The 13,189-nt window shown below is 37.8% G+C and overlaps 1 pseudogene and 1 gene segment (V, D, J or C); both read left to right on the forward strand.

Annotated features, from left to right (window-relative positions):
* The first annotated feature begins 1,318 nt into the window (after positions 1-1,318).
* LOC145880052 (Ig kappa-b4 chain C region-like) lies at positions 1,319-2,773 on the forward strand. The segment is given in 2 exon segments: positions 1,319-1,466; positions 2,185-2,773. Coding segments are annotated over 2 exon segments (327 nt in total).
* Positions 2,774-6,711: 3,938 nt separating this feature from the next.
* On the forward strand, positions 6,712-10,058 carry LOC145879951 (Ig kappa-b4 chain C region pseudogene; annotated as a pseudogene). The gene is made up of 3 exons (XR_014392827.1): positions 6,712-6,721; positions 6,890-7,006; positions 9,460-10,058. The product of XR_014392827.1 is annotated as an Ig kappa-b4 chain C region pseudogene (transcript).
* Positions 10,059-13,189: the final 3,131 nt, after the last annotated feature.

Below are 13,189 nucleotides of genomic sequence, written 5' to 3' on the forward strand. Positions count from 1 at the left end.
AGCAGGGGATCAAATACTTTTTTCCCTCACTGTACATCAACACATTTTTCACCTTATCGACCCATATAACACATTTTTCACCTTGTCGACCCAGATATTCAAAATCGTGACCTTTCAGTTACTGGCCCAACACTCTAACCGCTAGCTACCTACTGCCCCTTTTATAACATCAAACAGCAACTGTTTACTTGGATAACTAATGTATGGCAACTTTTATGTCACACCACCATTATATTGTTATTCTGATGATGATCAGATATAATGAACTGTCTGTTCACTCATGCTTGGTCTCTCATGTAAGTTCCTCTAATCAGTTAGTGAACACTTCTCTAAACTAAAGCTGGTAGGATTCCTCTGGTAGTGTTGTCTGTCCTCTGTGACTTTACCACCACTGTTAAATCTGAGATCAACATGTTTAATAAAGGAATATACAACATGGATCACTATCACTACTGCTGCTGCTGTTGTCTTTCATATGGACAATATGGAGGAATACTAGCAACACTGATCTAATGCTGGACTGTACCTCCAGACTAGGAGAACACCTGATACACAGAGGAAGGAAAAATACTACTATCTGGATTTAAGATACAATTCATATTTGTATTATTTATAAACAGCTTATATGAAGTGTTTGTTCTACCTGGAAGATGTTAAAGTCTATTAGTGTTGATTATGAGTCTGTATGAGTGATCTTCACTGTAACAGCTGCAGCATCACAACACAGAGAGGTTTTTGTACCAGCAGTAATATGGATTGTATCACTGTGGTGGACTTTTGGTAGTGGCACCAGACTTGATGTTGGAAGTAAGTAAACAACAAAATGTACCGTTTTATTCACCTTTTGATGTCGTGAGTCAGTATCTCTATTAATTTTGTCTTCATATTGAGGATAAAAAAATAAAAAAACGTTTTTTATGATATTTTTTAAAATACACAAGGCCTTTCACGTACTATGGCCAATTTTAATAAACGTGTTATTACATCTAATCAAATTTGAGCTATATTTTTTAAAGATTAAAGTGATTAGCCTACATCTTAGATGAGGTGTATGAATAAACATACTGCGCCTTGTAAGAAACGTAGTAAAGTAGGTTTCTGTTCAATGTTAAGGAAAACTAAATTAAAAACACTATTTCAAACTGAGTAGATTAAATCATTTCTGTAAAGTATTCATACCATAGTGGAGTTAATTTTTTGAACCACAGTCTAAAGAAATTCAGCTTGCCCAATGGTCAGGAGGTTTTTGTACCAGCAGTAATAGGGATTGTATCACTGTGGTACACTTTTGGTAGCGGCACCAGACTTGATGTTGGAAGTAAGTAACAAGCTCTCTTGTTATTTCTTTCTGATTACATTTTTTTGTATTTTACTTTCTTAAACTCTGTCTCCATGAAAATATTTTTCTACTACTTTCGACGAAGCCTTCTCTCAAATAACATTTTATTTAACCAAAATGTTAAAAGGTAGGTGTTTATTTATATGTCTGGTTTGATGGATTGCAGAGTATAATTCTGGTATGATAACTATTTACAAATATTGGATATAGTTGTTGCATTGTGTATTACTGTTAGTGTCAGATTTTAGAACTTTCACTCTTAAATATTTTTGGTTAAATTTTGCTTTTGACTGAGCCTTCTTTCAAACAACATTTTATTGAATCAAAATGATAAATTGTATGTTTATTTATGTCTGGTTTGTATGATTGCGGACCATAACTTAATTCTGGTAAATAACTATTTAACAGTATTGCATATAATATTCATCATTGTTGCATTGTATTCATGGTAGACTTCACTGTTAGTGTGAAGACAAAGGTTCTCAGTTATGGTTGTAACTGACTTCATAATCTAACATGGTTGATATGTGATGAAAATACTATGAATATGACTAGGTTATTCTGATCAGATCCATTCCTAAACAATATCTGTATAACATGTATAACTGACACCATATGACTAGTAACTAGTTATTTAACCACTTTAAACTTGTTTGGTTCATAAATCTGCTGTATCATATTACTTTAGTGTTTTCTCCACATATTCTAAACAATCTAACTTCTACATTCCTATTTAGAGGGCATTTCCACTTCACTTTATTTTGATGTGTACTTTGCTGAAGATAATCCCTTGCTGTAGCTGTACTTGATGTAGTTACTTAGTTGATGTGTTCTGTTTGTTCCAGGTAACAGTGCCCCCTCCCTCACCGTCCTGCCCCCCTCTAGTGAGGAACTGTCCAGTACAACAACAGCCACACTGACGTGTCTGGCCAACAAGGGCTTCCCCTCAGACTGGACCATGAGCTGGAAAGTGGACGGGACCAGCAAGAACCAGAAGACCAGTCCCGGGGTCCTGGAGAAGGATGGCCTGTACAGCTGGAGCAGCACCCTGACTCTCACTGGCCAGGAGTGGACCAAGGCAGGAGAGGTGACCTGTGAAGCCCAGCAGAATTCCCAGACTCCAGTCACCAAGACCTTGAGGAGGGCTGACTGTTCTGGGTAGGACCCCTCAGTCACTCACCCCTGTGGAGAGAGGCTGCTGGTTCCTCTGCTTTGACTCTGTTCTGAGATCAGATGTTCTCTGTCTTATTGATCACTGACATGTAGACTAACAGGGGGCTTTGCTTGAGTTCATGTATCAATCCTCTCTGTAGACTGAGGTTGTATCAGTGTTAGATGTGATGTGTTCTGTTTTATTACTATTAGATACTGTAGGAATGTTTGCTTTAATGCTTTGATGAACTGATGAAAATAAAGATTTCCCTTTGGAACAAATATTTTTGTTGTCTCTTTTAATAATTACACTGCAGTCTTAAATGTTGTTGAATGGTATAGAAATGTATTAATAAAGCCTGATTCACAGTTTCTTTGAAAACTATCAGACCTAAATGTCATTGCTTAGTTGTTTATGTTCTCACTTGAAACCACATCTTCAACCACTAGTTCATATTATAACAAGAATAACACCAGGATAAGTCTAGATACTACAATGTTAACACATTAACAGGAGAGGTGTAGATACTACAATGGTAACAGATTAACAGGAGAGGTCTAGATACTACAATGTTAACAGATTAACAGGAGAGGTCTAGATACTACAATGTTAACACATTAACAGCAGAGGTCTAGATACTACAATGTTAACAGATTAACAGGAGAGGTGTAGATACTACAATGGTAACAGATTAACAGGAGAGGTCTAGATACTACAATGTTAACAGATTAACAGGAGAGGTCTAGATACTACAATGTTAACACATTAACAGCAGAGGTCTAGATACTACAATGTTAACAGATTAACAGGAGAGGTCTAGATACTACAATGTTAACACATTAACAGCAGAGGTCTAGATACTACAATGTTAACAGATTAACAGGAGAGGTCTAGATACTACAATGTTAACAGATTAACAGGAGAGGTCTAGATACTACAATGTTAACACATTAACAGCAGAGGTCTAGATACTACAATGTTAACAGATTAACAGGAGAGGTCTAGATACTACAATGTTAACAGATTAACAGGAGAGGTCTAGATACTACAATGTTAACAGATTAACAGCAGAGGTCTAGATACTACAATGTTAACAGATTAACAGCAGAGGTCTAGATACTACAATGTTAACAGATGAACAGGAGAGGTCTAGATACTACAATGTTAACAGATTAACAGCAGAGGTCTAGATACTACAATGTTAACAGATTCATAAAGCCTATTTCACAGTTTATTTTAAAACGATCAGACCTAAATGTCGTTGCTTAGTTATTTATGTTCTCACTTGAAACCACATTGTCATTAACCAGTAGTTCATACTAACACAAGATACTACAATGTTAACAGATTAACAGCAGAGGTCTAGATACTACAATGTTAACAGATTAACAGGAGAGGTCTAGATACTACAATGTTAACAGATTAACAGGAGAGGTCTAGATACTATAATGTTAACAGATTAACAGCAGAGGTCTAGATACTACAATGTTAACAGATTAACAGCAGAGGTCTAGATGCTACAATGTTAACAGATTAACAGGAGAAGTCTAGATACTACAATGTTAACAGATTAACATGAGAGGTCTAGATACTGCAATGTTAACAGATTAACAGCAGAGATCTAGATACTACAATGTTAACAGATTAACAGGAGAAGTCTAGATACTACAATGTTAACAGATTAACAGCAGAGGTCTAGATACTACAATGTTAACAGATTAACAGGAGAGGTCTAGATACTACAATGTTAACAGATTAACAGGAGAGGTCTAGATACTACAATGTTAACAGATTAACAGCAGAGATCTAGATACTACAATGTTAACAGATTAACAGGAGAGGTCTAGATACTACAATGTTAACAGATTAACAGCAGAGGTCTAGATACTACAATGTTAACAGATTAACAGGAGAGGTCTAGTTTTCTACAATGTTAACAGATTAACAGGAGAGGTCTAGACACATGCAGTAGATGGTACTCCTTATTCATTTTTTCTTGGACAGTTTTTTACCTGCTTGATTTATAGACTCATAAAGACAGTAAGCTAATGTTATTGAACATTTGATCGATATCTTGGACTCTCACCAATGTGATCACACCTACATTAAGCTAAATTTGTTTTACAAGATCCACATAATATAACCAGTATCACAGCTTCACGATTGTCATAGAGTCTTCTATACCTCCAAACCCCTGGGAACAGAGTGAACATCTGGTGACAGTGCTGCTCTATTCTGGAACAAGCAGAACCACCCAGTCCTGTCTATGTAAATCTCAGTTTCACTCCCACAGCTACCAGTCTAGAAGTTTAACAGTTTCACAGCCTGAAATACCCTGGACTGGGACAGATATGAGGGAGTGTACTGGTTTTAACCTCTATGGTGGATTCAGGGAAGTTACAATAACAGATATTCCATCACATAATTAATGACAGATAAAACATATATTATTCAAACATGTTTCATGTTTGAGCTCAGCATCATGTCTCAGTCACAGATGTAACAGTCAGTAACCTGCTCATCAAATCAGGCAATATAATGCTAGATGATCACATCACATATTTGGTTGTGAGGTTCATATAGGGATTCGAATTATGGGGCTGATGCAAAGTCACAATTGTTTCTTTTTTACATCTGTGGATCTGACTCTGATTATGAACAGGTAATGTGTGTTTTAAAACTTCATGTAACTTTTAGAAGTGAACTTCACAACCATGACAATTATTCACAAGTATGATGAGGATGATGGGGAACATGTGATCTGAATTATGCTTTGTAAACATACTCAAAGTTGACATCCTCTACTGATCAGCGTTCCATGTCACTGTCTCTTCCCCCTCAGCACCTGCAGTAGGTCCCAGCTGTAGAAGTACAGTCACTGTGCAGTCTGACTGAGGGAGGTTTTTGTACGTCTCTGTATCACTGTGTGAACACATCTTTACTATTGATGTAGTGGTAACTCTGACAGTAGTAATCTCCTGCATCTTCAGCCTGGACTCCACTGATGGTCAGAGTGAAGTCACTCCCAGATCCACTACCACTGAATCTAGATGGAGTCCCAGACTGAAGTGATGTAGCTGTGTAAATAAGGAGTTCAGGAGCTCCTCCAGGTTTCTGCTGGTACCAGGCTACATAGACATTAGCATGCACATCACTGCTGGTTTTACAGTTCAGAGAGACTGTCTGTCCTGAGACAACAGCTTTCACTGTAGGAGTCTGAGTCACAGTGATCTGTCCTCTGGATTCTGAAACAGAGAATAAAAAAGTTTATATAAATGAAATACTACATACAGTAATTCATAATTCTGAATAGAAATAGTAACATTGATAGACATGTCGACGGTGTAGATTGAATTCATTTTCAACAAAACATTCTGAAAATGTTAACCTTGAAAGCAGAAAGCAAGTGTCCAGATGAAGATGGTGATAAAAGTCATGGTTGTTGTGGGTTCTGTTGTCATGAAGGACAGCTCTCAGTCATGAAGTGTTAAACTCACAGGGATATAAATGCTCTTAGAGCAGCAGGGAAGATGCATTATGCAAATTAATGTTTCAAATCTATTTCAGGTTCCAAGTAGTATCCCATCAGAATATATTTTGGCTTGGTTGAGCTTTCTTTTATAATAATTAGGTGGGTGCTTAAATTTGTCCTATTTCAAACATGTACACTTGTGTTTTATGGCCATGTGTGAATTGTAAATGTGTTTTTTTGCATATCCCAACTCCCCTTGAGTCATCCTTGGAGAGTAGGTTTGAGACCAGGGTCTGCAGTGCCATGCTCAAGGTACCTTGTCGACCCAGATATTCAAAATCGTGACCTTTCAGATACTGGCCCAACACTCTAACCGCTAGCTACCTACTGCCCCTTTTATAAAATCAAACAGCAACTGTATACTTGGATAACTAATGTATGGCAACTTTTATGTCACACCACCATTATATTTTGATTCTGATGATGATCAGATATAATGAACTGTCTGTTCACTCATGCTTGGTCTCTGATGTAAGTTCCTCTAATCAGTTAGTGAACACTTCTCTAAACTAAAGCAGGTAGGATTCCTCTGGTAGTGTTGTCTGTCCTCTGTGACTTTACCACCACTGTTAAATCTGAGATCAACATGTTTAATAAAGGAATATACAACATGGATCACTATCACTACTGCTGCTGCTGTTGCCTTTCATATGGACAATATGGAGGAATACTAGCAACACTGATCTAATGCTGGACTGTACCTCCAGACTAGGAGAACACCTGATACACAGAGGAAGGAAAAATACTACTATCTGGATTTAAGATACAATTCATATTTGTATTATTTATAAACAGCTTATATGAAGTGTTTGTTCTACCTGGAAAATGTTAAATGGTATTTGTGTTGATTATGAGTCTGTATGAGTGATCTTCACTGTAACAGCTGCAGCATCACAACACAGAGAGGTTTTTGTACCAGCAGTAATATGGATTGTATCACTGTGGTGGACTTTTGGTAGTGGCACCAGACTTGATGTTGGAAGTAAGTAAACAACAAAATGTACCGTTTTATTCACCTTTTGATGTCGTGAGTCAATATCTCTATTAATTTTGTCTTGATATTGAGGATTTAAAAAACAACCACGTTTTTTTATGATATTTTGAAAAATACACAAGGCCTACACGTACTATGGCCAATTTTAATATACATGTTATTACATCTAATCAAATTTGACCAACATTTTCTAAAGATTAAAGTGATTAGCCTACATCTTAGATTAGTTGTATGAATAAACATACTGCACCTTGTAGGAAATATATAGTAAACAGTAGGTTTCTGCTCAGTGTTAAGGAAAACCAAATAAAAAACACTTTATTTAAAATTGAATAGATTAAATCATTTCAGAAAAGTATTCATACCATAGTAGAGTTAATTATTTGAGCCACAGTCTAAAGAAATTCAGCTACCCCAATCTTCAGGAGGTTTTTGTACCAGCAGTAATAGTGATTGTATCACTGTGGAGGACTTTTGGTAGTGGCACCAGACTTGATGTTGGAAGTAAGTAAACAACAAAATGTACCATTTTATTCACCTTTTGATGTCGTGAGTCAGTATCTCTATTAATTTTGTCTTCATATTGAGGATAAAAAAAAAAAAAAACGTTTTTTATGATATTTTTTAAAATACACAAGGCCTTTCACGTACTATGGCCAATTTTAATATACATGTTATTACATCTAATCAAATTTGACCTATATTTTCTAAAGATTAAAGTGATTAGCCTATATCTTAGATTGGGTGTATGAATAAACATACTGCGCCTTGTAAGAAACGTAGTAAACTAGGTTTCTGTTCAATGTTAAGGAAAACTAAATGAAAAACATTATTTCAAATTGAGTAGATTAAATCATTTCTGTAAAGTATTCATACCATAGTGGAGTTAATTTTTTGAACCACAGTCTAAAGAAATTCAGCTTCCCCAATCTTCAGGAGGTTTTTGTACCAGCAGTAATAGTGATTGTATCACTGTGGAGGACTTTTGGTAGTGGCACCAGACTTGATGTTGGAAGTAAGTAAAGAACAAAATTAACTATTTTATTAATCTTTTGATGTCGTGTTTCAATATCTCTATACATTTTGCCTTGATATTGAGGATTTCTCAAAGTCACTTTTTTAAATGAATTGAACAAAATACACAAGGCCTACACATACTATCGCCAATTTGAATATGAATGTTATTACATCTAATTAAATTTGACCTGCCTTTAAACTATGAAAGTCATTAGCCTACATTTTAGATTAGTTGTATGAATTAACATACTGCACCTACAGTAGTAGGAAATGTACAAGAAAAAGTCAGGTTTGGTCAATGTTAAGGAAATCAAAATGAAAAACACTTTATTTCTAATTCAGTTGATTAAATCATTTCTGAAATGTATTCATACTATAGCGGAGTTCATTATTTGAACCACAGTCTAAAGAAATTAAGCTTGCCAAACATGCAGGAGGTTTTTGTACCAGCAGTAATAGGGATTGTATCACTGTGGTACACTTTTGGTAGCGGCACCAGACTTGATGTTGGAAGTAAGTAACAAGCTCTTTGATATTTCTTTCAGATTATGTTTTGGGGTATTTTACTTTGTGAAACTCCGTCTCCATGAAAATATTGCGATTTTACATATTTTACTACCTACATTTTTTTTCTATTACTTTTGACTAAGCCTTCTTTCAAATGAAATGTTATTTAATTAACATGTTCAAATGTAGGTGTTTAGTTAAATGTGTGGTTTGATGGATTGCAGAGGCTAGTTCTAGTATGATAACTATTTAATAATATGGAATATAGTTGTTGCATTGTGTATTACTGTTTGTGTGAGATTTTATATTTATATTTTTATTATCTTTAACTCAAATATATTTGGTTAAATTTAGATTTTGACTGAGCCTTCTTTCAAATAAATATTTATTGAATCAAAATGATAAATTGTAGGTTTATTTGAATATCTGATTTGTATAATTGCAGAATATCACTCCTAATTCTGGTATGATAACTAATAGTATTGTATATAGTATTCCTCATTGTTGCATTGTATTCATGGTAGACTTCACTGTTAGTGTGAAGACAAAGGTTCTCAATTATGGTTGTAACTGACTTCATAATCCAACATGGGTGATATGTGATGAAAATACTATGAATATGACTAGGTTATTCTGATCAGATCCATTCCTAAACAATATCTGTATAACATGTATAACTGACACCATATGACTAGTAACTAGTTATTTAACCACTTTATACTTGTTTGGTTCATAAATCTGCTGTATCATATTACTTTAGTGTTTTCTCCACATCTTTTAAACAATCTAACTTCTACATTCCTATTTAGAGGGCATTTCCAATTCACTTTATTTTGATGTGTACTTTGCTGAAGATAATCTCTTACTGTAGCTGTACTTGATGTAGTTACTTAGTTGATGTGTTCTGTTTGTTCCAGGTAACAGTGCCCCCACCCTCACCGTCCTGCCCCCTTCTAGTGAGGAACTGTCCAGTACAACAACAGCCACACTGACGTGTCTGGCCAACAAGGGCTTCCCCTCAGACTGGACCTTGAGCTGGAAAGTGGACGGGACCAGCCAGAAGCAGGAGGACAGTACCGAGGTCCAGGAGAAGGATGGTCTATACAGCTGGAGCAGCATTCTGACTCTCACTGGCCAGGAGTGGACCAAGGCAGGAGAGGTGACCTGTGAAGCCCAGCAGAAATCCCAGACTCCAGTCACCAAGACCTTGAGGAGGGCTGACTGTTCTGGGTAGGACCCCTCAGTCACTCACCCCTGTGGAGAGAGGCTGCTGGTTCCTCTGCTTTGACTCTGTTCTGAGATCAGATGTTCTCTGTCTTATTGATCACTGACATGTAAACTAACAGAGGGCTTTGCTTGAGTTCATGTATCAATCCTCTCTGTAGACTGAGGTTGTATCAGTGTTAGATGTGATGTGTTCTGTTTTATTACTATTAGATACTGTAGGAATGTTTGCTTTAATGCTTTGATAAATAGATAAAAATAAAGATTCACAGTTTCTTTGAAAACTATCAGACCTAAATGTCATTGCTTAGTTATTTATGTTCTCACTTGAAACCACATCATCTTCAACCAGCAAATCAAATCAAATGTTACTAGTCACATGCGCCGAATACAACAGATGTAGACCTTACAGAGAAATGCTTACTTACGAGAGCCCTAACCAACAACACAGCTTTAAAAAATACGGATAAGAATAAGAGATAAAAGTAACAAGTAATTAAAGAGCAGCAGTAAAATAACAATAGCGAAACTATATACAGGGGGGAACCGATACAGAGTCACAGGGGGCAACCGATACAGACCTTCTCCCTATTGGCTGTCTCGTCATTGTCGGTGATCAGGCCTACCACTGTTGTGTCGTTGGCAATCTTAATTTATGGTGTTGGAGTCATGCTTGGCCATGCAGTCATGGGTGAACAGGGAGTACAGGAGGGGACTGAGCACGCACCCCTGAGGGGTCCCGTGTTGAGAATTAGCGTGGCAGATGTGTTGTTTCCTACCCCTACCACCTGGGGGCTGCCCGTCAGGAAGTCCAGGATCCAGTTGCAGAGGGAGGTGTTTAGTCCCATGGTCCTTAGCATATTGATGAGTTTTGAGGGCACTATGGTGTCGAAAGATGAGCTGTAGCCAATGAATAGCATTCTCACATAGGTGTTCCTTTTGTCCAGGTGGGAAAGGGCAGTGTGGAGTGCAATAGAGATTGCACCATCTGTGGATCTGTTGGGGCGGTATGCAAATTGGAGTGGGTCTAGGGTTGCTGGGATGATGGTGTAGATGTGAGCCATGACCAGCCTTTCAAAGCACTTCATGGCTACAGACGTGAGTGCTACGAGTTGGTAGTCATTTAAGGCAGGTTACCTTAGTGTTCTTGGGCACAGGCACTATGGTGGTCTGCTTGAAACATGTTGGTATTACAGACTCAGACAGGAAGAGGTTGAAAGTGTCAGTGAAGATACTTGCCAGTTGGTCAACGCATGCTCGCAGCACACGTCCTGGTAATCCATCTGGCCCTGCGGCCTTAAAAATGTTGACCTGTTTAAAGGTCTTACTCACATCGGCTGCAGAGAGCATGATCACACAGCTTTCCATGACAGTTGGTGCTCTCATGCATGTTTCAATGTTATTTGCCTCGTAGCGAGCATAGAAGGTATTTAGCTCATCTGATAGGCTCGTGTCACTGTGCAGCTCTCGGCTGTGCTTCCGTTTGTAGTCTGTAATGGTTTGCAAGTCCTGCCACATCTGACTAGCGTCAGAGCCAGTGTAGTACGATTCGATCTTAGTCCTGTATTGACGCTTTGCCTGTTTGATGGTTCGTCGGATGGCATAGCGGGATTTCTTATAAGCTTCCGGGTTAGAGTCCTGCTCCTTGAAAGCGGCAGCTCTAGCCTTTAGCTCAGTGCGGATGCTGCCTGTAATCCATGGCTTCTGGTAGGGGTATGTACGTATGGTCACTGTGGGGACAACGTCATCGATGCACTTATCGATGAAGCCAATGACTGAAGTGGTGTACTCCTCAATGTCATCGGAGGAATCCCAGAACATATTCCAGTCTGTGCCAGCAAACAGTCCTGTAGCTTAGAATCTGCTTCATCTGACCACTTTTTTATTGATCTAGTCACTGGTGCTTCCTGCTTTAATTTTAGCACGTAAACAGGAATTAGGAGGATAAAATTATGGTCAGATTTGCCAAATGGAGGGCGAGGGAGAGCTTTGTATGTGTCTGTGTGTGTGGAGTATATGTGGTCCAGAGTTCTTTTCCCCTTGTTGCACATTTAACAGGAGAGGTCTAGATACTGCAATGTTGACAGATTAACAGGAGAGGTCTAGATACTACAATGTTAACAGATTAACAAGAGAGGTCTAGATACTATAATGTTTAAAGTGTAACAGGACAGGTCTAGCCACATGTAGTAGGTGATGGTTATTTTGATTCATATCTTTTGAAAAATGTTTGACCATGCTTGATTTATAGACTCATAAAGACAGTAAGCTAATGTTATTGAACATTTGATCGATATCTTGGACTCTCACCGATGTGATCACACCTACATTAAGCAACGTTTGTTTTACAAGATCTACATCATTTCAACGGTATCACATCTTCAAGATAGTCAAAGGGTCTTCTATACCTCCAACCCCCTGGGAACAGAGTGAACATCTGGTGACAGTGCTGCTCTATTCTGGGACAAGCAGAACCACCCAGCCCTTTCTATGTAAATCTCAGTTTCAGTCCCACAGCTACCATTCTAGAAGTTGAACAGTTTCACTGTCTGAAATACCCTGGACTGGGCCAGATGTGAGGGAGTGTACTGGTTTTAACCTCTATGGTGGATGCAGGAAGGGAGACATAACAGATATGCCACCATGTAATTAATGACAGATAAAATGGCTATTCTACTTTATGATGATAGTTTATGTACAAGTAGTTTACATGTGTCTCATGTTGAATCCAGCGTCAGGTCTCATTCACAGAGCTAACAGTCCGTAACATACTCATGAAAAAAGTTCATATGCTGCTGTTGATGATCACATCCACTGAATTTCCACAGTTGGTTGTAAGGTCCATTTGTGGACTTTTTGAGGGCTTGGGAGCCTGAAGCGATTGTAACTTTCAAGTAATGTTCAATTACGTGAATAAAAAGGGCATAAATACAATGCTATTATTGGTTATTAGTTGTTTTTTAGCAAGACAAAACTATAATGAATAATGGAGATTGTTTTTTAAAAGTCATATATCATGTAACTTCTGAACATATATCACTTTATCTGTTTATTAGTGTTATGGTAATATGCTACGGTAACATATTGATATCCATGGAAAAGAGGAATACCAGTCAGTTTCCACCTTGCAGTGATCATTGGCACGGCTAGCCCTCTCATTAGGCAGGATTAGGCAGCCGCCTATGGTGTTAGATTGACGAGGGCGATATTTTCTGAGCTAAACTGACCAATACACACATACAGCAACACATAAAACCTTGCATAATTCTGGCCAAAAACAATGATAATTTCTCTCAACCAGTGGCATATGGGCTTTTTAGGTGAGTGCTGATGCAGCCCTATGATAAGCAATGCCTACTATGACAAAGGCAGGGGCGCAAAACATTTTGCTTGTCCATTCCCAGTGCGCCTCTCCAGGGAGCT

The sequence above is a fragment of the Salmo salar genome, chromosome 07 (genome assembly GCF_965601325.2).
Source record: "Salmo salar chromosome 07, fSalSal1, whole genome shotgun sequence".
Taxonomy (NCBI): domain Eukaryota; kingdom Metazoa; phylum Chordata; class Actinopteri; order Salmoniformes; family Salmonidae; genus Salmo; species Salmo salar.